The 27,457-nt window shown below is 41.8% G+C and overlaps 1 protein-coding gene across 1 annotated transcript in view; it reads left to right on the plus strand.

Moving 5' to 3' along the window:
• Positions 1-27,457, plus strand: part of PTPRG (protein tyrosine phosphatase receptor type G) — a 301,167-nt gene that overhangs the window by 114,062 nt on the left and 159,648 nt on the right. The window contains exons 3-4 of the mRNA XM_031555513.1: positions 10,996-11,175; positions 15,975-16,123. Of these exons, the coding sequence (XP_031411373.1) occupies positions 10,996-11,175; positions 15,975-16,123 (329 nt within the window). The remainder of the gene's footprint in view (positions 1-10,995; positions 11,176-15,974; positions 16,124-27,457) is intronic.

The raw sequence follows: 27,457 nt of genomic DNA on the forward strand, positions 1-27,457 counted from the left end.
GTGAGGTGTTTAATAAATTGCACGTTGTTACTCAGGGAGATTTTACTGTCATTGCACTCTAGGCTTACGATAGCAAAATCCTTCTCTTTATTTCATGTAGAAGTGGGAATGCATTGTTCTTCTGTACTTGCAGACACCAGTAGCCTCAGTAGTGCTGCACTGAAGTGATTTTCCTCTTTGCTTTGTTTCCTGTTGCCCCCTTTTTTCCTCCTGCACCTTATGGATCTTCTGTCTGTCCTTGTTATGTGACGCTTTCCCAAGGACTGATCAGGTTGATCTCCACGCTCATCCTTTCAGTGATCGCCTTTTACAGCCTGCCAGTTTTAATCCCTAAAGAAGCTTCCTACACATTGAACAAAATTGGTAGAAGTGATATATTTCCTCAGTACTTGAGGAGTTGCTGTCGGTGCGGGCGGCGTGCTGCATGTTAGCGCTGTATCAGAAAGAGCAGCATTTCTCCTAAGTAGTGCTTTGTTATAAAGTTCATTTTACTGAAAATATTTTGCATGCTTAACTACCTGCTGGTGAATTTTTCTATGCCAAGTAATGTGTCAGGAGCTAGCGGAGCATAGTAAGTTAATTACTTGTGTGCACACTGTGAAGGAAAAGCAAACAGCAAGGCACTAGTGATACGAAGAATGAGACTTCATTTCAGTCGCCAGAGATTGTGTTGTTAATGAATCCGCTCAATCAGCAGGGAATTGGTAATGTAGATAAGACCAGGTATGGCTGTGTACTGATAGGAAGATTAGTCTCTCAACCAAAACATTGCTTTTAGTGAGGGTTTGCTAATATTAAATAGTTTTTCAAAAGCACCAGTGAGGTAGAATAACAGCCTGAATAATTATGGCTGTCTTGAAAAGACACGATGATGATGATCTCCTAACGTGCTCTGCAAACACCATATAAATTCAATATCTTACAGATTTTACAGCTAAGTGATGCACTCCAAATTCCATTTTATGGTATATGTCACCATGGGCTGTCCAAGTGCTGCTGTGAGTAAACAGTGCAGGGTTGGGCTGAACGGGGCAGGGAGCACTGCACGGGGGCTGGGAGCATCCTGTGACAGAGAGAAGTGGGTGATGGGACAGGTGGGGAAAAGCCATTCTGATGACAAAGCCTTTGGGTGACCTTCCCTAAAGGGATGCTGTCTGGTCGTGCAGTGCTGGAGGAAAGCACACTTATCCCAGCTGTTTAACATAACAAATGGGAAATGGCGGGTACAGAACAAAAATGAGAAGAAATAGTAATAAACTGTTCTCTGCCTTAGCAGGCAGCCCTGCTGCTATAAGTAGAGTACCTCAAGATGGATGTTAGGGCTGCTTATTGTCTTCGTATTTATTCTCACTCCTGTTACTCTTAAATTAATGGTAGAAACATAGACTGAATGTTAATGGTGGCTGAGGGCAGGGTTCATGATGTGTTGTTAAGTAAAAGCTGGCTATCTCCCAGAACCTCTCCCGAGAGCTGTTTTGCTGGTGCATATTAGTGAAAGGGACAGCTGGATTGGGAAGTCTCTTCTAAAAGGGATGCCATTAATGACTTGGTTGGTCAAAAGTTGATTTTCATCCAGGAAGAAAAAAAGAAAGATGTTTGTCAAAGCATAATGAATGATTTCAGGGGCCTCAGTGCTGCCTGTGATACAATTAAACAGTGCAGTCCTCCTGCAGCTGCCGTCCTTGGGTCAGGCAAGGACCTACAGGGGATACTGGAAAGCCAAAGGTGATTTGTCTTTCAGCAGTGGGTAATTTTACCTTCCTGACTTTATTAGGAGTTTTTTAATGTGTGAATTTTAATCTAGAGCCAAAGCAACAAGTGGAAATCATTTCAGTAGCAGGTTTCCTTTGAAATCAAGAGTACTTCCACTCCACTAGTGCCTCTGGATAGGCTTTATTGATACCAGCCCTCCCTTCCTTTATACTCCTTCTATATTGTTCTGTGCTCTCTGTGGGTGTTTTATTAACCAGCATCCTGCAAAAGTTCAATAAAAATATACAGTTCTTCTCCTCGCTTTTCTCCTTCCATATTTTTTTTCACACGGGCTCTCGGAGACAGAGCTCTGGGGAAGGCTCCTTTGGTTGGTTAGGAGGAACAGATGGGAATCGAGAAAAGGTACTTTCTGTTCCCATACCACCTAAATTGGAGGTAATTAAGTTACAGTGAGGCATCATTTACGTTAGCAGTTTCTTTGGTGAGATCAAGGCTATTAAGGGTACAATTGAGAAGTAGTAGGATTTCAAGTGTGTGATGAAAAATAATTGGAACTGCATCTTTCCCAAGTGCAATGCAGGCAGCCTGGTACTGGGATCTGCAGCAAGGCAGCTGAGTCTCAAACAGTTACTTTTTTTGCTTATTTTATTCTAATCTCTGCAGCTCTTCCCAAGTTGAGCAATCCTTGCTCTGATGAGACAGGTGAACTTCTCCCTTTTTAAGGGATAGGGATGAAGTGGAGCGTGTTGCTCCTGGTGGTAGGAAGGAGACAGAGAAGCAAGATGGGAATTTGAGATTTCCTGACTTAGATGTCACAGCTTATTATTGTCACTGTCATTCAACATCCATCTCCTGAGCCGCTGGGCTTGGCAGCACAGGAGCATTGATGTTTGAGCGGGGCCTAAGTCAGGCTCTCAAACCAGCCACAATCCCTGGCTTTAAGAAAACTTGCCCAGCCCACTAAGCTAAGATTCCTTAGCCCACTGTGGCTGTGCTGAGTGCTCCTTGTGCCTCACTCCTGCAGCCCAAGGTCTGCCTACAAGGGGGGATGCACAGCACAGCACAGCAAGCCACCTGCTGGGGCCCTTCACCTGCTGGCAGGGGATGCTGCAATTAGTTCCACGCCAAATTTGGGTCCTCTTCCTCTTTCCACAAATTCTTCTTGACGCTCCCCATCACACAGCTCTAGGATGGGGAAGATTCCTGCCCCGTGTCTTCCTCTTATTTCCTCTATTTTCTCAGAGCTTTTCCTGTGCTATGCTTTCTTCCTGGAGTAGCCCAGATGGGACCATGACTTACATCAACATTAGATGTGCTGTGTTCATTCTTGATCCATTTAATTCCATGAAACACCAGGCTTATTTCACCTTTTATCTTTTGTTATTTGGATGAGCTGGCAGAGTTTTCTTCTTGTCCCACAGGAAGGCCGTTGGGATGTAGGGCATATGCTGCTGGGTTTTACAGCTAAGAAGGAGAAGCAGCAAGATTGTTACACAGTGGGTTCAGGCAGCCCAGGAGGAATGCATGCTTTGAAGCCTGAGGTGCTGCGCATTGGGCTGCTGCTCCTCACCTTACACTGATCAGCTGCAAGGTTTTGAGCCAGGACCTGCATGTTGCATGGAGAAGTGGGGCCCTTCCTTCCTTCCTGCTATTTTGGGGCACTGCAGCAATACAAGCATTTCTGCTGTCAGTGATCATCATACAGCTATTGCTCCGTAAAGGGAAAGGAGCACAGAGAGAGGTGTGACTTGTCCAAGGCACCCACTGCAGAAACATGGCCTCCTCCCAGCAGCACCAACTGCTGTCATCGAGCGGCTGCACTGATTCGGAATGCTTCTTCATTCAGGGATTTCCATTAGGATTTATACTTTTTTAGATCATATTTACAAAAATCCATTTTTATGTCCGTCCCTAGCCTTCTTGGAGTTTTCTCAACTAGTATAGGAACAGGGGAAAGTTAATTTACAGTGTCTTCATATAAATTAATCTTCTGTTTTCTCCTTATAACGTTAGTTATCACCTCGTTTATTACATGTGTCTCAGGGGTGAGCAGCTTTAAAAAGGCCGCAGAACAGTTATGAAATGAATGGTGTGAGATGTCAGATACATTTATTAAAAATGAAAATTAGGAAAAGCAGAGGATGTAGATATATATTGTCTCAGTCACTTGCCACCAGCAGGCACTTCCTATACCAGAGCTTATCCTCCCGCTCCGGGACTTTTGCATATTAATCTCATTGATATTGTTATGCTCTGCGTTCACTATAACGTAAACATTTTTGAAATGTAACTTACGGAACTCAGCAGCTCATTAGCAGTGTCTGTCAAGGGTTTGTTATCCAACACCCATTAAAAAGCCCCAAACTATTCTGCCAGCACAGCTGAACTTCGTTTCTCTTTCACTTTTGTGTGGAGGGAAATTATTCACATCACAAATGCAAATCTTAATGTCTCTGGAAGAATCTTGCTTTAGTCACTACGCTTTCTCCAGTTTATTGGGAGCTTCCTGCAACATTTGTCATAAGATCCTGGGGTTTCTTGCTGTTGGGCCTTCATCATATGCTGTACCGCTGGCAGGCTGAGAGGGATGGTGGGAGCTTCATGCAACATTCATAGCAACCTCACTTTGCTGGGGAACAAAATTAGGATCCAGAAAGTATGTATATGTATGTGTGGAGGTGTATGTGAAAAGCCCGATGCGACTTTGTGATACAGGTGTTCACATACATGCTGAGGAATGCAAAGGTTTTGAAAACGTACACTGAAACTTTCTGCCAAAGATAATTAAGGGTTAGAAGGTTTAATTAAAGAATCCAGCAATAACTGGAGCATCTGTGGGCATTTAGAAGAATGCATACCTCTCTCTTCTGGTTTTAGAGCTGCAGACGTTATAGGGCAGTTTATTTTAGAGGCACGGTTTAAAGCCTTTCTTTGCATCTGCCACATTTTGGCAGTGAGACAGTATCACTGATACAATCCGTTCTGAAGATGAGCTTTGCTTTTAAAGCCCATGGCTGGACGTTTCTGTAGGTGTGGTGGCACTGGTGCAGAAAGCAGAAGTGGGGCTGGAGCTTCTGATGTTGCTGCTAGCGATTGCTCAAAGGTTATCTAAATCCAAACCCTTTTTGTTCTGTCTTCCTGCATTTGTGTATGTTCCAACAACTGCCGGTTAAGATATCCCTTATCAGAAATTGTTCTTGGAGAAAATGTTTCAGCTTCTTTCAGTTCTCCAAAATCCTGTCCTTGGCTGCTTGCAGCTCTGCCTGCCTCTTGCACACCATCCTGTGCTGCGTTTGCAGGCTGGGTGATGCTTACACCTGTCTGGGCCTCAGCGAGCTCCTCAGGACCTTGCTCTCTGAATTCAGGCTCATTTTTCAAGCAGTAATTGGAATTTTCTGCAAGCACGAGTGTCTGGTGTTAAACAGAGTGATGACAGAGAGTAATAAAATGAAAAACCCTTTTCCCTCAGGGTAGGAAATCCTGAAATCTTTGTTCAAAACAGCACTGTGAACTCTAACTACGTGTTCTTTTGCCATCTCTTTGAGTTGGGTACGCCATCATTTTACAGCAACTTTTCCCCCTAATAGAATGATTCAGCAACTTGATTGCTTTCTCTGCAATGTGAAGGCCCCTGGAAGATGCCCCTGATTTTTATAGCTTTACCTCTGCAGTCTCATGGCAAGTTACTGAGCAGGAGCCCGGCCAGTCATTCAAATAATTATTTCCTTCTTTATATCTATATGCTGCCTATAGGCTTTATCCTACAGGATTCTCCTTATTTCTTCTTCCTCAGGGGAAGCTGGAGGTCAGGGCATGAGAGGAGGCTGCTCTGGCTCTGCTGTGCCTGCTCGCGTGGTGGGAGCACCTGCCTTGGTCTCCTCCAGTTATTTCTAAACGGCAAAAATAACGAGGAGGTCTTGGTTTATGGCATCAAGTAACACTTTTCATCTTTAGATGTTTACATCCTTAACATTGCTGAGTTGGTTGGGCAGGTCACTGCCATTCAAGGAGTTACCAAGCCACTGCTTAGTGCATCTTCTGCCCAATTTTGGGTGAGCTTCCAAAAATCCTGCATCCTTCTGAGCCAGGAAAAAGAGAGCACTACTACTTCATGTGTAATCCAGGTATGATGCCCATGCCATAGCTCCTGTCTCCATATGAGGGTGACTTCTGTTGGTGTTGGAAATAGAAATGTGTGAGGGAGCAGCATGAGCCACCCGCAGGTAGGGCAGTGAGGACAAAGTAGGGCCAGAAGCGAGGATAGATGTAAGCCTTTCCACCGTGCCGTTTTCCTTACGGTTCTCTGCATATCTGCCTTGCAGGTAACTGCTGATGAATGATCTCGTGCATTAACATGATGGGGTAGGATGCTCCCATGAAGTTACAAAGCTGATTTGTCTTAATCACAGTAGTGTGAGGGATTTGGGTTGCTTTGCAACTCAAACATAAGGAGTTTAAAGGTATCAAATACATTTGTCTGATATAATTTTGTTTTTTAAGGAAGATCGATTATAAGAAAATCAAAACAAAAAAAGACAAGACCAGCTCTTTTCATGCTAGATATGAAGTTTAAAGTTGCATTTTTGTGGAAGTGTTAAAAATAAGTAAAATTAAGGAAAAGAAGTGTTCCTTTTTCTGTCTTTTTCTGAGCTTGGAAATGAATGATCCAAATCAGATTACTCATAAATAGCTAATGTCTGTCAAACTATATCTGGATGTTGATATTTGTTACACATCAGTCTGTATCTATATAGCTGATCCATTAACTGGAAGTGATTTAAAATCAAGAAAATGCCACTGGTTACGATAAGAGATCGTTTCAACAAAAGATTTGTGGAAGAAAAAAATATAGAAGTTTTTTATAAAAGCTTTAATTATATTTTAGTATAAAACATTATTTTAATGGGCTTTCTTTAATGAAGACTGCTCATTGTTTAGGTTGTACAGCAACAGGAAGGAAAAAAGGAATCTTGGATTCTATTTAAAGAGCAGCCTGTGAATTAAAAAGCTATTAAAGATTCTGCAGTCATTTAGGGAGAGATTTTGCATGAGAGAAGATAGCTGAATCCTAGGGAGCGTCGTGTTGCTTTGGATGAAGCTGGGCAATACCATCTCCATGCTGTTAGCAGTAGGCCCAGCTGTGGGGTGGGTGCTGCTACAAACACCTCTGTTTGCACGTCGGCCCCACGTGGCAGTGGCAATGGGAGCACGTGTTGTGTGGTAACGCTGATGAGGTCTCTCCTCTTGTTCGGGTTTTGAAAACCGAGTTATTTGTCAACTCTCCAAAGGTCGATTCCAATTCATTCCAAATTTTATTTGATTAAAGCCATCGTGCTCACGGTTGGAAAAATGAAATGCAAACAGCCGTAAGTTACTGTGTCTCGGATGGGTAAATGTCACGCGCAGAACGAAAGGGCTTTTTTGCTAAGTTTAAGTGAAACAGAGTCTTTATTTAGTGTCATGTTTTAATTTATTTATTTAAAAGCATTTATTTAAAGTTCTAAAAACAAAGAATTCAATAAAGCAAGACAGGTGCAACTGCAAATGATTAATGATATAATTCTCGGTACTTTATAAAGTGTCTAACACTGAGGAGATTTATACAGTGCAGAATGGCAATTGTGCTTTGATGGAAGGAATAGGTAATCAATACCTGCAAGCTTAGAAAAAGTGTTCTATTTCCTCCTCTAATGATATAGGGTTTTTTGCAAGGCAAGGATGTCTGGAGCATGAGACACTTGGAAGAAGAATTAATTTGAAATCTGTAGTGGAAGATCAGTTTCAATTAAAACTGCACTTGAATGTCTATGAAAAAAGCAGGCAGTTAGGCTTAAGCCTGATGGCTACTAGCAAGTAAATGAATCCCACTGCACTCTTCCTGATTACGTTTTGTTGCGCTTATTTTCTCTGGGTAGGAGGTAGAGTTTATTTACTTTGGTCTCAAATTCAAAACTAAAAACGTCCTTCTTTCTTGCCTTCCCAGCCCTGCTTCATCCTACTAATTGTTGGAGCTAAGCTGCTGGGGTTGTGGCCTCTATTTCTGCCTGCAATCGCTGCCATAACGGTGTGGTCATATTGCATGTAATGCTTTGCCATATCAAAAGGTTCTGAAAGAAATTAATGAAAAATGCGGCCATTTATACATCCTGTGCTGATTTTAACTAGCGGGTCTTGAACCTCTAAATCAGAATTTAGCCTTGTGGCTGTAATTTGGGATGTCAGGACTTGGAGTCACAGCTGCAGTGCTTGGTTGGGGTTCTGAATTGCTGAGTTTCATTGCATTTGATTTTCCTTTAATAATGCAGCACCAGTATGGAAACATTTTATGCATGGAAGCGAATGTTATCACATGAGGATAGCAGATAGCACTGCTTCTGGAGTAAATTATAGATTTAGAACCAAGTGAAGATTCTGTATTTATAGAAAGAGATGTGTTGCTGTATTAAACTAATTCCAACAAGTTAAATTGGAAAAAGAAGACAGTGTGTTCTGTTTTTTTTTTTGTTTGTTTGTTTGTTTTAAAGTGATACAAAGATTGGAAAAAGAAGTGGCAAAAGAAGAGGATGTGTTTGTTGAGGTTTTTTAAGTGATACAAAGACATAAAAGCTTTTAGAAGTCAGTGCTGGGAAAAACTAAATTTCAGTAAGAGTCAGTGCAGGTACCTAAGTCACTTGAGGTTTTAACTCGCCACGGTGCTTTGTTTGCTTATTTACCCTTTTGGCTTATTTTATTCATTTTGACAAGACAGTTTCCACTGCAAATTGGTTGAGAGCTGGCTACACTTTAGAGAGAAAAAAAAAGCCTTTGTGACAAGATGCATGTAGGTAACCCTACAATCCCTGTTAAAATAAGTTGGCTTATTCAAAATTGCAATCTCCCCATTGACTGAAGGGTCACTGAAATGCTTACAGGAATGTGAGTGCTCAGCTTCCTTTGAAAGCACAGCTGAAACCACTGCGATAGCCTCTGCGAGCAGAGTGCTTTTGAAGAGCTCACCCTATGTTTATAACAAAGCCAAAAATGAGAGCTGGCAGGTTTGATGATTTGGGGCACTACTGAACATTTTAAAGCAAATTCCTAAATTTCATGGAATAAATGCGTGGTTGTATGGAAAGTAAATCTGAATTGCCAGTTAATTCACTGCAAAACAATTGCTAAGAGCATTCTGATTCGGGAAAAAAAAATGACTGCAAGTGGAACGCATTTAGTTTTCCCCACGTAGGGCTTTTAATAATTTTGTTCTCCTTAGTTGCGGTACATTGGGAAATTAACTGAAAGTGGCTTTTGCTGACAATACAAGTTGAACAATGAGATAAATGAAACTGAACTTTTTTTAACCTGGGCAAATAATGTGAGTGATTTTTAAAGGGTGTTGCAATTTTGCTTAATTATAGTTAAAAATAAAACACTTTCATGTCGTTTTGGTTCCCATTCAGCATCTGCACATGATGGGTACTGCACAACATCTTATTACTGATTGACTGTCCTGCAGCAGCCCAAGGGAAAGTGGGAAAAGTCATCTCACTCTCAGACACGCATTGGAGCCCTGCACCAATGGAGCTGGCCTTCAAAACCACTGGAGTTGGATGGCACTAATTGAGATTGCATGTTTCTCAGATGCCGGGGTAATAAATGGTGCATCGTTTGCTGCTGCGTGCCTTTTGAGCAGACATGCTGACTGTGTAGTTCGAGGGTGCACAGCAGGCATCTGAGGGCCTGGTGGAGCAGGGGTCAGCCCCGTAACTTGGCTGTTGTGGATGAGGGAAACCTCTTCCCTCCCATCGTCAATTTCCCTGTCTTTGCATGAAAATAATGGAGTTCTGCTGCAAAGCTCTTCAGGAACTGTAAGTGAGGAGCGCTTTGCAGGAACTGTGTGCTGTTATTTCAGGAGCTTAAACCACTGTTTGCACTGCCAGGAACATAATCTCTTAGTCCCTGTTAATACAATTTAAGAGTTGGAGCGGGAGGTCATAAGAAAAATGTGAAATTCACTGGAGATCCTCCTCTGTGTGGAGAGGTTCCTGGTGTTGTATTGCATCTGGAGCTGGAGTGTGCTGGGAACAGCAAGGTCTTTGTCTGAAACCTTTTGCTTCCACTTGCTATTTTTATTGACTTCTTGCTGGAGAGCTATAGAATGGGCTGAGTGAGTGCAGGCGGTGGCAGGCAGCTTCTGCAGGCTGAGCAGTGCTTTGTGCTGCTGCCTCTCGCAGCACCATGCCACTCTATGATTGGATCACTGCCTTCCTTCCCATGGCAGAGGGGCCAGCGCAATCCCACTGCAAAGTTGAGGCAAACTGTTTGGGGTTAGGGACCGAGACGGGGATTAGGGACCAAGATTAACACACCGAGAAGTAATCTGGGGCAGGTGAAAGCTTCAGAACAGAGGAAGAAACTCTGCACCTCCTGTCCCTTGTGAGTTGGGTGTACAGATGTGACAACAGCTGCTTCAGAAACCACTTAGAAACACTTCAGTGCAGGATGCTGAGTGCATCAGGACCCGCCATACACCTGGTGTGCTGGGGACAGACGCTGCTCTGACATTGCTCCTCAGAGCTGCAGCTCTTCCCTTGTTGACCTCTATGGCAGCCTGCATTGGGCTTGCCAGTACAGATGCACAGATTGCTTTCCAGAACCTAAACTTCTCCTGGCTAATAAATAAAATAGAAAATTTGTGTAAGAGGAACACCAAAAAGTTACAGCATTTTCCTGGCAGGTCACTGTTGCCTTCACTTCCTCCAACAAGAGATGTCTTTTTTCCTTTGCTGTTTTCTTCAAATTTACTAATATCCTATTTGCTTTAATTCTTCATTTTTATTTTTTCTGGCTTTAAAACTTTCTGAAGAAATGAGATCATTAATAAAGATCATATTATTTAATTAGAGCATTGTAGAAGAGCAAGTTAATGCCTAGCTGGTACATTGTGTATCTCTTCTAAGAAGGTAAATGTGTACTCATATATCATGGCTGAAGCTTTAGAAAAGTTCCTGTAAACCCATGCTAATTCGTAACATATGCATGAGGGAATTACAGACAGTTTTATAGAATAGTAATTAAAAAAAAGAGAGGTATTGTTTGTAACTGCCAGAGGCAAAGTTTGAGTACTGCATGAAGCTAATGGTTTTTGATCTCTTCATAAGTTTACAAATCTTAACCTCTTTCAGATGCACGAGGTGTAGCAGCAGTGATGTTACCTGGGGAGCCTAACGATTCATCCTCTTACTTAAGCGTAATCCAGAATTAAGGAGCCACTGGAATGTTAATTTAATTTGTATTTGTTAACAGGTACCTATGGTCCCGAGCACTGGGTTACTTCCAGCGAGAAGTGCGGGGGGTCTCACCAGTCTCCCATAGACATCGTGGACCATCAGGCTCATGTTGGAGATGAGTATCAAGAACTGCAGCTCGACGGTTTTGACAATGAATCTTCTAACAAGACTTGGATGAAAAACACGGGAAAAACGGGTATGTTCTCTTCTGTTTGTCTCCATAGCCTGCCTGCAGTCAATTAAAAATTCAAGCCGTGTTCCACCCTCCTCCTCTTTCATTGTTCTGTTGTTTGGGGTTTGCTTTTTTTAAGAAAATATAATTTTCCAGCAGCTGCCTCCTATCCCTGCCTTCGCATTCTGTGCAAAGTGATTTCTGCAGATTGATTTTAAGGTTCATTTTTTTAAGGGTTTTTTTTTTTTCTTCTTTTTTTTTCGGTTCTCGGTATAAAATAATTCTCTTGGTAGTGAGTTGTTCCTCAGAATAAAAGGCTGTATGAGAGCTTCAAGGTGTAACCTTGAGTTATCAGCTCTGGGAGGCTGAAACATCTAATCCAAAGGAGCGCTGAGATGCAAGCCTCAGACTTTGTAGGAAAGGGGAAGTTTTAGAAATCGGGAGGTTTTGGAGAAGAAAGAGCAATAAGCGCTCAAAGTAGCGGGAGCTTATTAATGTGTTTCTGATATGATTATAGCACTGTGTTCTTCACTGAACTGAATCCTCTTCTGCTCTGTCTGTTCTGGTTTCCAGAGAAAAGAACAGTGAGAATACTGCTTATTTTTACCAAAACAGTTCACTGAAAGGTCAAGATTGATTTATATGCAAAGCTGCATGCATTTGATTACTCTTTAATTCTAAAAATGTAAAAAGCAGAAATTATAAGGCCATCCTCTTCATTTGACAAGGTCAAATATTTTTAGGGAATTGGATTAAACCGCTAATTAATTCAATTTTATTTATTGGAAGTATATTTTTATCTTTATTAACATTCGACATGCGTGTCTGCAGTGCTTTAGGTAACAGGTTCCTCGTCAGAGGTTTGCGAGCAAACCTGGGGTATGGACCTGCTGTGGTTTGCATTCAGCTGTGCCCACAGCCTGACCCATTGCTCCCACGTGTCTTTGGGTGTGAGCCACCAGGTGCTCTGGACCCAGTTCCAGGGACTTAGTGGGAGACATTGCCCCCTCAGCTGAGGAGGACGCAGGCTGGGATCCTGCTTTCTTTCACCGCAAAGCAGATCTGGTTAATGTAAAGCACTGTTTTTTTAATGCATTACTGAGGGGTTTTTTCCATCTTTGCTACGAAATGCTCCTGTTTGCTCTCAAATCCTGACTTTGTTGCCCTTCATAGCAAAATGAGGTTCAGGGGAGGCTGAATGCTGTGGAAATTTGGTGCTTAATTAGTCTATTTATGTTATGTACTCTGCTCTTTTGTTCGCAAAGAGCAAATGTAGTTATTGGCAATAAATGTAATTAGAAATACCAAGAAAAAACGATGGTGCTTTTCTTCCAAGAGAAATGCTAATGCTAGATGGTAAGTATAATAGGAACATATTGCTGCACGTATAATAGGAAACCATGCAGAACCAAAACGTGCCAGTGAATGTTCCAGTCTTCATGCAGTTGGCAATGAAAGCTGTATCTTCGGTCTCCTCTGCTGGGTGATTTTAGCACTGCTGCTATATTTGATTTCCTCACCCATTCAGGTGTGGATTTTTGCTGACAAGTTATTGCTTCTCAGGGTGACAGTAACTATGACTGTTCTTGGGTAACTTACAGATTCTGCAGGTTAGGCAAAGACTCTTTTTGCCCTGCTATCATCCATGAGTCTTCTGCTGAACTCTTAACTCCTCCCTTGATTTATCACATTCCATTCCCTTGGTTTACTGACCTTTGGAAGAAACTTATCAGGGATTACTTTTTAAGGTAGCCAGTGGTCAGCAGCAAACCAAGTAGGATGTTTTGGCCTATGGGCAGAATGTAGCAGCAAGTTGTGCCGGTTGTGATGTGTGCTGACAGCAGTCTTAGAGTAGATGACCACAGGAGACCTTCCTGTTGTTGACTGACACTAAGCTGCATTTCAATTTATGCAATGGTGATGGATGTACAGAGCATTTCACTGCAATTAATGACTGGTTAAAGGAGACCAGGGTCTGAGGAAAAACCAAAGGCCCTTAACTTTGATGCTCATTAACTGGCAGGAAATGCATTGTGTGGGTTATTGCAATTCGGCTGGTAATTTTTCCTTTATTAGAATAGAACAATTAGTTACTTTTATGCTTTTAAATATTAAAAGGTAAAAGGGAGTTTTTATTTTTTTGTGTTCTTTTTTCCTTTCTCTCCATATCATCTAAAGGGCAAACAATGTACAGGACACAGAACTTCATTCAGAAAATGAACATATGTTCATTATGCCTCTGCCTCAGCCAGAAATGCTGTGTGTTGGATTACACCGACAAAAGCACTAATGTGGGTTTGATTTCATCACCACAGAAGCCAGTTCCCAAGTGGTAAAGATTACTTGGAGAGTAGGAGCACCTTTCATAGTTGTTGTTGCCCTTGCCACCTTGTAATTTAGTGTTAGCTGATGTCAGCTGGGCCTGAGGCTGATGGAGATTCTGGGCACTGCCCTGTGGGAGCAGTTCCCTCGGCAGCAGTGCATGCACTGCGGCTTTACCCCTCCTTGGATCACTCAGAGCTTCTAATGACTCTGATAAACTCACAGACATTGGTGCCAGAGGTGTGTTTGGGTACTCTTTGTACCTTGTGTGCGTCTCAGGCTGGGTCAGAGCTGCTCTGATAAGACAAAGGAAGAGCTGCTTTGTATCCAGGCTTGGTTTTGCTCTCGAGAAGGTGCAAGATGCACAGCTCCACCCCCGGTCCTGCAAATTGCATCAACAATGGTGATCCTGGTGGTTGTGCACCGCCTACTTTGTTTTTGAAATCTCAATCATACGTTAATTTTAAGCCTAGTATGGAGTGTTAATTCCTTCCTGTGTGCTCTGCATGACTGACTGGATAAAAGCAGTGGCTCCCAAAACCCAGTTTGGCTGCTCCAGTCCCTAATACTAGAAATCAGATGGAGGGAAAGGAAACCTCCATGCTAGTGGCAATAAGGAGGTGCTGCTAAGATAGGAAGGTGCTGAGAACGTGCATTGTAGAGCTCAGCAGTGTAAGGAATTCTGTAAAATGAACAATTAGATGAACATTTCAGATTGTACATCCTCCTAATTATCCTTTTAATTATTCATCTGAAACAAGTAAAATGACCCCTGACAGAGCCATAAATGATTTAGGAACTATCAAATATTTATTAGATGCAACTGAATCCCCACAGAGATTTTTAACAGATGCACACGTATCTGCTTTTCTGTGTTCTTTAAGTCCTCCAATTTTGTCTGTGGAATTTCGAACCAATGGAGTGAGATGTTTGGTATCTGAAGTACTGCTGAGGTCATTGAGAATTTTGTAAGGGAAGAGGAGAACAGTGGTGCTTTTTGTCACTTGTGTTTCAGAGTTGGTGTAAGGATGCAGCACTACCTGGGCGATACAGACAGTATCTTACAGCCTCCAGACTTCCCAAATGCTTTGATGCGAAGGAAGCAGAACTCATGGAAAAGCCCTGTGATGTCACTGGTGCAATTAATAAAGACCTGAACATCACATGCACATCGACATTTAGATGGTTTTAATATAAACAATTTGATGTTTAGATGTTTCTTAGTTGGAGCTGGAGCTGCTGTAGCCCGCAGTCTGTACTTGCAGGGAGCAGCCCTGCCATAGCAGACAGCCCCGCCTGCAGCATGAAGTGATTCACCAGCAGAGGAATAGCTCCTGTTTCTCAACCAGCCTCTAGATTTTTTCCAGCAGTGAATAAAACCCTCTCCGTTACATAATAAAAGTGGGTTTATATTAATGTTCCTGTTGTGATGACACAGCTGGATTGAGAACAGAGAGAAGTCCTTGTGGGTTGAGCTCTTCTCATTTAAACAAAAAAAAGAACAACGAACAGCGCAACTTCAATCACAGGATTCTGGGCAGAGAAAGCGGTGGTCTGCAGTGGCTTCTACAAGAACAAAACGCTAATTTTAGTTCTGTTTTTAAGTGCCAGTTTTGCAGAGAATTGAGCAGAAAAGATTTTGTGAGGAGTCATTATTAGGAGTTATGCATGTTAAAGATGGGAGGTGCTGGAAGGGTGCGTGATCGTGTAGTGAGAGCAGTGGACAGGGATGTCAAAAAGCTGCGTTCAGTTCTTGGTGGGACTGTAGTTCTCCCCGTAACATTTACCATTTTCCACCATATGACTTTGCCCTCTGTTTGGACCTACAGCTTTTATTGTTGCATAAAATATAAAGGCTTTTCAGAAGTGAAAAGAAATTACAAAGAAGATCCTTTTGACCCTTACTGAATTGTGTAACAGTAATGTCAGTTACTGTAAAAAAAAAAGAACCAAAACAGCTCTGATGGGGGGGCTTCTCATGAGTGGGTCTCAAAAAAGTTATTGTCACTCTCTCTGTTTTACAGAAGGGAGGAACAGGGAGGTCAAGGAAGGTACCTGCCATGTCCAGCAGTAGGTGGTGGATAGGACAGAGGCCCTTTTTCCCCTGGTAACTTAGAAGAAATGCAACAAACAGAGGATCTTCTAACTGGTTATCTGCAGTGAATGACAAGGCCAAGCAATGCGGTCAGCCATTAGTCCCTGCAACCACGTTAAACAGTTCTTGATGAAGTTTGTCATTTCAATTTTAATCAAAGCTCAGTGGTAAAAACTGCTTGCAGAATTTGGACTTGGAGGTTTTCAGTAGCCTATATAATCATTTCTATAATTAGCCAGCATTAAATGTAGCTTTTTCCTTTTTTTAACCAGTCCCTGTAAAGAGGATAATGATGACCTCATGTTTTACTTGCATTAGAAGAAATATTCTAATATAATGAGCAAAACCTGTAAGTGCTTCAAAAAACTGTGCTAAGAAGGTCTTTCTCCTTGTTCTGTGTGTGCAGTTGCTATCCTGCTGAAGGACGATTACTTTGTCAGTGGTGCCGGGTTGCCAGGCAGATTCAAGGCAGAGAAGGTGGAGTTCCACTGGGGTCAGAGCAATGGATCAGCAGGCTCTGAGCACAGCATCAATGGCAAGAGGTTCCCCGTTGAGGTGAGTGGAAAGACATGTGCTTCTGTTCTCCAAAAAAAAATAAAATCAGAATGTATTGCTGTAGTTTGAGACGGCTGTGAAATAGGGCAGTGTTTCCTTCAGTGAACATATCACTTTCAAGGCCCTTCTGGCCCTCGCAGCACTCTATCATTCATCTCTTATGTGCTTTTGCAATGTCAGCTCCAAGCACTGCTTTGCTCGCGTTGCTAGCTCTCACGTCCCGTGGGCTGTTTCAAACTGCCACTTTTCTGGTTTCTCCCATAAGCTCTCTGTGTGTGGGAGGATCTCCTTGCAAATATCTGCAAAGTGACTTCATTGTCCTCCAAATCCTTTCTTTCCCAGGATGCTTACAAACAAGTAGCTAGCAGTGATTTGGGAGCCATTGTGCCACGGCTTCTGCCTTTCATCAGCACTGCTTCCTTGAACACGTACGGCCCTCTACCCGCATTCAAGGTTTTGCATGGTGAAATAAAGCAGACTTTATCTGGAATTACTCCTTCTTGGTGATAATCGAATGAGTGCTTTCAAAGCAAGACGTGTCCCGCTGTGGCATGTGGACATGAGCAGTTTGTAGGGTGCTCTGCTTGCCCAGAAGGCTCACGTGGACAGACATGGTTTTCCTGTGAGCTGGGCCTTGGCAGAACTTGATTCAGGCCCCAACTTGCCATAATGTGTCTCATGTGACTTCAGCCAAGTCCCTTTTTCAGAGCGTGGAAATAGGATTCCAAAGCACAAAGGGAGGTTGTAATAGACCCTAAAAAAGTGCAGTTTACATCTTTCTGCTGCAACTGTCCCAATGTGTGAGTTAGAACAATTTTTTTTTGCTTCCTGCTGGCACCTGAGCCCATAGGTTGGATGGTCTGAGGCAGAGATTTATTGGTTTGTTTATTTATTGCAAAGTTTTTCCAACAGCTTCTGGCTTGATGAAGCTGTGATTTCTGGTGACAGCTCCCCCCTTCCTCCCCCCCAGATGCCCAGAGCATGGGCCCATCAGGCTGCCCTGTCTGCCTCAGTTGGCAGTGCTGCTGTTTGTCACTTGGGGTGGTGGAAGGAGCACTGTGGAAGTCTTCAGTCAGCTCCTTTTCTGAAATTTGAGGGAGTCAGGCTGGTAAAGGAGCCTGGGCCTTCTTTTTGGAATCAGAAATAGTATTTCCACTGCACAAACTCTTTCTTATGAAGCTATCCTGATGCTGGCTTGATCAATAGAAGTTACTTTGGGGAGAAAAAAAAAAAGAAAATTCTTAAAAAATAATTTCCCTTTTGTTTAAATATCCTTTATTTACTTTTCAGCTGTTTGGGATGCTTATTTTATTTGCTTTAAAATTAAAAAGAGAAAGGAAAGAAAGAATTTGCCCTTCTGAATTCTGTCAGTGTTTCTGAATGCTGTGCAAAACAATTTGCTGTATCAGATAGGTTTAGTGTTAATCCTAATAATGAAAATGTAATTTTCCAAGTGGTTTGTATTCACTGCAATGGCACGAGCCTCTGATCTCTGTCCTTTCTAAATATGACTGCATTCAGCAGGATTCCCACAGATTTTCCTTTACTGTTTTTATAAAGGAAGAGCATTTTCCTAAGCAAGCCTTTCCTTATTGCTTTGCTGTGTACCATCTCTCTAAGATTTCCAAATTTTGTCCACTTCATTAAATCATGTACTAGAAAGGATTTTCCTGGGTGGATTTTGAGAGGTGCTCAAAATATCCAGTAGGTCGAAGGTGATAGAGCTATTTTCTTCTCACAAAAATAGTTCATACAGTTGAGATTTTACCTCTCAAGCAGTAACTGTACATGTGTGCGTGGTGCAGCTTTTAGTTTGGAACACTAATTGTAGTTCGGCATGCAACTGCCCGATGCTGGGAGATCTGTGCCAGAAATGCTGTGTTTCATTTCAGAAATAACATATCTAGGTAGGCTGTGGAAAGGAATAAAAGCAAAATCCCATCCTACAGAAAGTAAAGCCCAAATCAGTCTGACTGTTCTGAGTCCCTGGGCAGAGGTAAGGGTTTTAAAGAGTGCACACAGGTATCGATGTGCCAGGTCTGCAGCAGTTACGATGGAAATGCAGTTGAAAGCAAACATTTTCTGCGTCTTATTGAGAAACCAGATGTGGACTATGCAGAACCCATCAGCTCCAAAGCACGTCCCAAGGGAACACAGATAAATCAGCGTCTTCCATAGACTCTGCTCTTCATGCTGAAGTTTTTTTCCTCTGGGAAACAAACTGCTTGCTGATAGTCTTTTTTCTTGAAGAGGATACAGAAAGTAATTAGAAATGTCAGATATAATACAGAGCATTATTGTTTGACCATGTTGTTTGGTTTTTATTATTACAACTAATGTGTCAGATGGTAAGGCTGTCTACGTTAATTGGTTTCCTTCATTGAAGCCCATCTGGATCATATTTTTTGTGATTTATATGTTAAATTAGTTGGTAAGATATATGAGAACGTCCTTTTGTTTCCTACTTTAAAGGCATGTTGGATCAAAGGCGTATTATCTTGCAGTACTTTTTTGCATATGTAGCATATTGTGATTCTTTTTTAAACCATGGCATATGTAATGGTATTCTAAATGGTTTCCTTCATTATATGGTCTTGATTGCTTATTTATTGATTAGATTTTCCTTGATGATACTTCATCCTTATGAAGTCATTATGAACTTGGCTTTCTCTGAAGTATCATTTACGAGCGGAGATGAACATGTGTCTCAAACTTTTATCCATGATCAGAAGCCAGTCCGTGGCACTAGGCCTGGTCAGCATCGGCTCTGAGTTTCTTTTTTCCTCCTTCTTGCCATTTTTGCCTCCTGATCGGTGAGGTCAATAAAACTAGTGCTGCGATGCTGAAGATTAAAGCAAGACCATTAGTGCATTGCTGTGCAAGTGGAGCGTGAATCCTAATGAGGATGTGGGCTCTGTGCCAGTTTAGAAAAAGTCTCCCTCCTTTTTTTCTTCAAGTCAAGAAAAGTTTTTTGACATTGCAGTATCTAAATTTTAATGAATTGCTGACTCCTTTGTATTTTGTTATTGTTCTTCTCCATTATAATTGAGTTTTTCTTTTGCTTTCTGAACTTGAGGCTCTACAAACAAAGATGCAAACGCCAGAAACCATTTAAATGGCCAAGTGACAAAACTGCAGTAAAGAAGCAGAGCTTCCCTCAGGCCAGGAGAGAACCCAGGTTCCCCTCATTAGAGCCAAGAGGAATAATTGCAGCCCTTTCATCTCCGGTGCCATTGCCTGGCTCCCAGCCCTGCCTGCTGCGGGCCGTGCTGGTGGCTCAGGCTCCTGCTGGGGGGAAGCCCGGCGCTCGGAGCTGACGCAGCAGCGCTGCGCTGCCGCCATCCCAGCATTGCTGGGATTATGAGCTCCCTCGTACTCATTTTTATGCAAAATGCTGATTATTTCTGTGAAGAGCAGAAATCAGAAGAGTGATTTTAATCATGACTGTGTTAATTTGATGTGAGCTTTGGCTGTTTATGAGCTTTCTCTTTAATGGCGCTAATTGTCGGTTATAATGTGAACACCATTATATAGTAATATACAGTAATTTATTTAGTAAATGAGAATCTTATTCCAAGGACCATACTGCAGTATGCCATAGAGACCTCATCTCTTTAATCTTACATGAACAAACTTGCACTTTCTAGGCCAAATTGGTTATAGGAACATCAGCTTTTCTTCTGGAAAGCAATGTGATTTTGTTGTACCCACAAGCACCAGCATGCATGTTTCTGGAGATCTCTAGTTCTTCATTTAAAGCAAACAATAACAACAACAAAATATACAACCGAAAAAGAAAACCAAACCCACAAAGCATTCCAGCAGAAAATGAAGAGCTAGCACTCTTTCATGTTGATTAACGAGCTTTTACATTACGATGATTGATTCATTTCATGGAATTATTATTATAAACAATCATTTGCATTCATAATTTTTGTTCTCCTTTAAGCGTGTTCCTTAGAAGACTTTCCAGGTTCTAATGGTATCTTTGTTCTTGCTATTTCTTTGATTTTCTTCCCTTTTCCCTTGAGTATACATACTAACTTCAGTGCTATGTAGATCTCCAGCTAGTTGCTCTAATTTGAATGCTCAGATCTCCTTGCCAAAGGTTATCACCATTCACTATCTTACCTCTCATTATATCACTTAAATTCTCATGTTTTATATTATCACAGACGGAAGATAATCAATGTTGTTAATGTAGAAAAGATGTGTGGTACTCAGTGCACAAAAGCCTTTATTACAGGATATGAACTGAGACCAGCTCGTGTTCTGGGGGTCATCCTGAATGGTAATTCTTTCTCTGATCTCTAAAGTGTCACCTGCTGTATTTCTCCAGGCTTTTGTCCACTCATCATGGTGGGATATATACTACTTAGAGTCAGATCCTTTCTTGTTAAGTTTTAATGAATTTTTTTCAAGTTCCACACTTGCTGCATTTCTGGGTTCTTTTCGGTTTGTCTGTGTGTGTTCTTTTTACTTTTTCCTTTAATATATTAAAAGGAGAACAGATTGCAGTATGTTTTCTTCATATCCAGGAGAGAAGTAGCACCCTATGCTGCTGTGGTGCAGTTAGGTTTATTATTTCTGGCATCCAGCATCTCTGGTAATTGTAATTTTGGAGAAATCTCTGGTGTTGGCTTCGAGTACAAGTAAAGACTGATTGTGAAGGAGGGTGCCAGCACTGGTTTTATTCCCTTATATTTTGTTTAGTAGTTGCTCTTCAAATTTCCTTGCTTCCATCTGGCAGGATGTAGCAAAGTAGAAGTCAATAAATGATGGAAGGACCTAAAGAGGGCCACTGGGAATACATCACAGTGAGACACATTGACTGTCTGAAGTAATTTTACTGTAATATGCTCTCTGAGGACCAAATCCTCAGTTATATGGGGATTCTTAGAGCTCCCAGTGACTTTGATGGGAGACATGCTGGTGAAACTGAGTACAGATTTGGCTCCATACCCACAGTCTTGGCTGTAGAGTGCTCAGGGAATTTAGCATGCACTGCTTATTCTGTCTGCACCTTTGGCTTAATCATTTAGACATGGAGGTGGCTTGGGGATTTTCAAATTTGATTATTTTTTCTTTTTTGTTCTAAACTGACAATTTGCAGAATTTTTAAATCTCTTCTCCTACAATCTATCTGCCCTTTCTCTACAGTCTTCCAAGGGAGCCGTAAAATGATCTGAAAATACAAGATACTAAAGATCCCCAAGATGTTGCACTGCCTTATCTTCCCCCCAGCGTTACTCCTCTTTACTTTTCAGCACCTTTAAAACTTCTTCAGGTTTCTCATCGTCAGGAAATCGGTGGGATGTAATTTTAAAACACAAAATACATGGATATTGGCTGAATACATGGCTGAGTTTATATCATGTTGTGCTGCAAAGACTTTGAGCAGTGCAATCAAACATAATCTCATAACTGTTCGTTTTACTGTTATATTTTCCTTACTGTAGCCGTTGCACTGACTCCTCACAGTTATCTTTAGTGCCTCCCATACAGTGACAGGAGAATCAGTTGAGGCTTTAATTAATTACTTTATTGCAATCAGAGTTCCATTTTAGTGCAGAATGCTTCATCTTGTAGTAGTGAAATATTTAGTCTCCATCTGGCTGATCTTTTTTGTGAATGCCCTGTGATAATTAAGAAGAAACATGAGAGGATGATCTGAAATTAAAATATGTTTAAGTGCAAAGGTTAGCATGTCGTGGGACTGTTTGTGTATAGACCTGCAACAAACCCAGGGACGTAACAGCCCTGTGTTTGCATGGCTGTGTCTTCCTGCTGTGTACCAGGCCCCTGTAATTTCTGGAGCCGGTTGCAAATGTTGCAGTGCATCCAGAGTCTTATTTCAAAGTAACTATTCCACAACGTGATTTAGATATTCTTTCTATATTTGATAGGAATGTCCTGCTTCTCCCAAAGGATTTCCGCTCTCTTGTTGAAAAGCTCTGAGTTAGTAGCACCTCACTGCAATTACGGTATGTTAATGATGAGCTAAGGGTTATACATTCCTCTTAACATAAATCCCTGATTTTCAATGTAATTAACTTGGATCTGGAAAGAGTGACAAGGAGAAGGAGGATCAGATGGGGTGAAAATAAGAGATAAGAGGCTGACAGCCAGCTCCTGTTGTAAAGGAGAGTTATTTTGAATAGGAGAAAAATCAATACAAAGGTTGGAGAATTTGACAGAGTTATAAGAGGTACTTTAATGAAAGGTAGCAGATTCAATAGGATTGTTACTTGAAATGTGGGATTGTCTAAGTTAGAAAAATAGGACTGTCTCTTCCCAGCTGTAAAGGTGAGCTTTATGTGCTGAGCTTGTTGGGTACTTAGGCCACCGTGTTTAACGTCATTCACTCTGGGCACTTGGTGTGGTGAGAAAAGCATGTGTGGGAGCTTGCTGTATTCTGTTCTTCTGGAAGAATTATGAGATTATGAAGGGGAAGGAGCAGAGCAGCAGATGGTGGCTATTTCTTCTGCTTCACCCTGCTCAGTGGCTACCAGAGAACATCTGCAGAGGAAAAGCAAGGCATCATGGTGAGGAGGTCTTGTTTTCTGTGACTCCGTTTGGCCCTGGATGTAAAGGACAGGCAGACTTTGATAGGGGTATTTAGCAGGAATTCCCCTCAGTAAGTCCATGCCAGTCACCTTCTCCAGTGGTGACAATGAGAGGAGAGCAGAGGGGCTGTGCATGACAGCTTTCTAACTCAGGTTAGAGCCTCAGCCCCTCTGTGTGCAAGCGCAATTTGGTCACGAGAATCCTCTTCCTTCAGTGTGGCTGGATTTGAGTAAGCAGATCAGATCATGTGTGCATTTCGTGCTCTGCCAGGTTGTTTGTCCCAGGACATCAGCTAAAGACACGATAGGCTCTGTAAGTGCTCAGTGTTACCTCTTCCTTTAGGCAAGTCTGACAGTCGTGGGTCCTAGGAACATCTTCAAGAGGTGGATAGCCCTTTGAAGTCATTCCAATAAGACCCCTTGAAATAACAAAGATAGATAATGTCTGGGAAAAAAATGAAAAACGAAAGTTACACAAATGTGTTCAGAAGTGATAATGTTTCCTTGGCACTCAAAAAAACACCAAACCAAACCAAAACCTTTCTGCAGTTAGTGGGCTGGTTGCTAACTTGTCTGCCAGTTTTTCCCATGGAAGCCTTTTCACTGGGTCTCAAACGGTGGGAATAGATATCACCGATGTTAATTGTGATTTAAGGAAGTAAGCAGGAAATGATTGAGATTGTCATTTATACTGGTGCTTTACTGATTGCATTATTGTGGGTTTTCTTTTCCTGTAGAATTCTAAACAGTTGCTGTAATTTCATACCAAGAGAATAAATTGCGTCAGATGTTTTTTTTTGTTTGTTTGTTTCCCAGCTAGGAAACTTGGTGCATTTATTCAGGTTTTACTTTCTTCTGTTTCAACGCACTAAAGAAGTGTTTTCTCAGAGATGATGATCAAAAGCTCACGTCAGCCATGAGGAAAGATGCATCTTGTTGTCTGGTACTCACAGCCTCAAAAAAGTTTTCATTAAAAGTGATTTTATATTGAGGGTGACAAAGCTTTTTAATTCTGGACATGAAATGCATTCACTGCAGACTGTGCTGATTGTTATTATCTATTTACACTCAGGTACCCTCCCAAATGGGTCCCTCTTCTCAGATATTGAGTTTGAAGCCCTTTGGGCCACGCAGTGTCTCTTTGCAAGGCTCGTGCAGTGCCTGCCCAGTGGAATTCCTGATCTGGAATACAGTGTTCTTCCACTGTGATAACCACAGACTTTGCAGGGACGAATTGCTTTGTTTTTTTATGATAAAGCTTCACATGATGTAAGAGATCAGGCAGCAATATGAATGTAGCCCTTGTTATTTTCCCCTGTTCACATGCATTGTATTTTCCAGACAGGATGGGAAGGTTAACCAAAGTTGAAAAAGGATCTAAAACACCACAAGTGTTTATTGTCTGGTAGAAATAAAATAACAATTGACTGATTGAAAAAGAGAGAAAGGTATGTGTTTGTTTATGCTTTGAAACTTACAGCACTCATCTCTTTGTAGAGAAAAAGCAATTTGGGTGAAACAGTCATATCCCCAAATAACTGTGTCCTCTTATTCCTTACTTTTCTGCCCAGCTTAATGAACAAAAATCTTTATTGTCTGATTAGTTGAGCTTTTCAGCCTCTAAACCTCTAAAGAACATGTCTTTTTTTGTCACACTCCCATCTGGGCTGGCTGTCCTCCGAGGTGCTTTCCTCTGTGTTCTTGCTGTAGAAAGCAGGCAAAGGGGGCTCCTATTTCCAGGAAATGCATCACTCTTTCTGCTTGCACTTCCTACAGCTTGCTCACTCATTCCCTCAGCAGGAAAACCTTTGGTATAGTTTTCCTCAAAGAGGGTTTGGATATCGTTGTCCACTGACCATTGATTTTTTATAAAACGTAGCTCCTGATTTACTCATTTGTAGGAAATATGAATTTCGGCTTCCCGCCAGAATTATAAATAGCATTAGCAGGAGGGAGAGAGCTTTTGCCCCCTGCATTGGGCTAACAGTTTGTTAATAGTTTAATCAAGCGTAGAAAATGGAACCTGATCTGCCAAAACAGCGTTAGTAATTCCAGAGGGGGCTGTTATAATTGTGCAGGAAAAGAAGATTGAAACTCTCCCCTGAATGAGTTAAGGATGAATCATTCTTTTCTGGGACTGGAGGGGATTCAGTTTTTGAACAGACTCTCAGACGCCAACTGAAACGTTGAAAGGCACGAGCTCCCTTCTTTCTCACCCTGGGTAGTGAGTTAAAAATCTGCATTAGCATCAGATCTATCACGTCTGGTTATGGAAGGGAGAGACAGCTTTGGGATGTGATTGTGGCAGGGACAGATTAAATTATGTGAATTTTGTCATTTTTGTCTTTATAGAGCTTTCAACTGCATCCTGTGTTTTGAAGTTAATACCTGCAGTACTGCTTGTGTTTGCTGTTTACCGTAACTGGTGATTTCAGTTGATCTCAGATGGTTTTATTCCTACATCAAGCTCTTCCATTCCTTCAGGGTGGCAATCCCTACAGCTAAGGTCAATTCAGTGCTCAACACCTGTGCGAAGTGCACTAGGGTTCCCCAAGAGTGGCAGATTTGACTTTTTAAAATGCAGAACTACCCATGGATAAGTAGCAAGAATGGCAGAAAGTATCCAAAAAAGATGAAACCTCATTTCCATAATTTCTTATCAGCCTGGTTAAGAAGGAAATTCTGGTCTCCTTTCTGTTAGGTCCAGAGCCTCTTAGGGCAGGGTAGTGCTTTCGAGGAGAGGGTGGCTTGCTGAGCAGTGAGTGACACAATCTTATGGTGGCATGTAGCATAATATCCCTTAAGAAAAAAAATTGTCATTATGTCCATTTTAGAATAGGAGACTGGAGATAACAGGACTCTTTAAAAAGATTCATTTAAAATTCTTTGCTGGAGAGGTCTCATTCTGTTTGGGAGGCAGGAATGTGAGTGGTCAATTAATGAGCTGCATTCAAAAGATGAAATTTCAGGAGAGTAAAATAAAACCCATCCTCAAATCCATAGTTGTGCCTTTCTCCTCAACCTTGTCTATTATTCCTCTTGTTCTTGGTTTAACTAGGAAAATTTTAGAGACCTTTACCTCAAGGAAATACAGTGGATACTTTCAATCCGATCAGTCATGATGTTAAACCACATGCTGTTTACTCAGTAATGCTGAAAGCTACATGCTGCTGTTGCTGGCATGCCATTTATGAAAGGTCTGTTAGCCCTCCCACTGAACCATATGGTGATTTATCTGTCCATTTAGTAGCTGTAAGACCAAGACCCAAACTGGTCAAAACTAAAAACGGCTATTCCTCCTGTTGCTTTCTGATAAAATGTTCCCATTTCTATTCTCTTTGTAGCACGAGGGTGGTCAAACTCTTAAATGTGGTCTCTACATTGTTAGCAGAGTCAGATCGTGTGTTTTCCAGTCATGGTGAAGTAAGGTAGAAGCGGAAAACATTGCTGGTTGTAGTAACACTGCAAGCAATCATTTGGCAGCAATCAGAAGTTGGAAGTGGAAAGGGCAGTAGAAGAGGAATAATTAGCAAGAATAACTTTCAGACGTTGACAACCTGGTATGTCTTCCTAGCAGTGAATAAATTCACCTGATACCAAGAGATAGCCATCTGATAATAGCACTCATAAGATCAATACATCGATACCGTATCCTTGAAACGGCATTTTAAGTCTATTCTTAGGTTCATTTCTTTACTTCTGTAAAGTTATAGCAATCTGGGACTTGAGATAATGCATTCATTACAGTCTTATCGGCCCTTCGTTTACTGTATTTTAATGTGGCTGCCATGATTGCTGGAGGAGGATGCTCAGTAAGCTTAATCTGCTTATACTCCAAAAAGATAGGATGCTCAAATGATTAAACTCAAGCCTCATACAGAACAGGTTTGAGAGTTTGCAGTGCTTGCAGTGGGAAGGCATTTTGTGCATGAGGTATTTCAGCTGCACTTCCACGTTGCTGGCTCTGCAGACCTCGTGGTGGGGAGCTGGGCACAGCAGAGGTCTTGCTTTTGTACATTGACATTCTGCCCAGGCTCTCACGCCCCTAATAATGCCGTAGTGCTGGGTTAAACCTAGCACTGCTTCTTTTTGTTAATGTATCTTCTGGGTCCGCTTTTCTTTAGATCCTGGAGAATGATTTGGAATTATCTGTGGGATTGTGATGCACACCCAGGACGTAGAAATAGCACGCGCGTGCTTGAAATAATGCTCATGCAGATAAGTAGTATGTGTGAATATATGTGAGTATAGAGGAATATTTAGAGCTGTATTTTCTCTGTAAAGACTCACCAGATTCCCTATATGTGTGCATTTCAAAAGAATTTAAACTGGGTTAGAAGTTTTGTGGCCAGTGAGTGTTGCTGTAAGGATGGGAGATACGCAGCAGGACAGTGTGTTGTCCCTGGCTGCACCATGTGCATGTTTCTCTATCGAGGGTGAAGCTCAAGCCGAAGACCTATCTATCCAACAGCAGCAGCACTGGGTGGGAAGTATTCAGCACTCTCAAAAACCCAGTAGGTTTTGTTCATTTGAGCAGTTTGTGCCTTAGAAGATGGAGGAGGAGATCAGAAGTGGCAGGATTTGAATAGGACCTTCAGTGTGATGCACGCAGTGTCCTTAGGAGCAGAGTCGCAGCCTGGTTTCTGTTGACAGGTATGGCGACAGCTCTGAGGAATGACAGGCGCTTCAGAGAATCACTAAATTGATTTGATAATCAGTAAGTGAATTTGCTAAGAGCGGTACTACGCATCTTCTTTGGGGCTTGGCT

Source organism: Meleagris gallopavo, chromosome 14, assembly GCF_000146605.3.
Source record: "Meleagris gallopavo isolate NT-WF06-2002-E0010 breed Aviagen turkey brand Nicholas breeding stock chromosome 14, Turkey_5.1, whole genome shotgun sequence".
Taxonomy (NCBI): domain Eukaryota; kingdom Metazoa; phylum Chordata; class Aves; order Galliformes; family Phasianidae; genus Meleagris; species Meleagris gallopavo.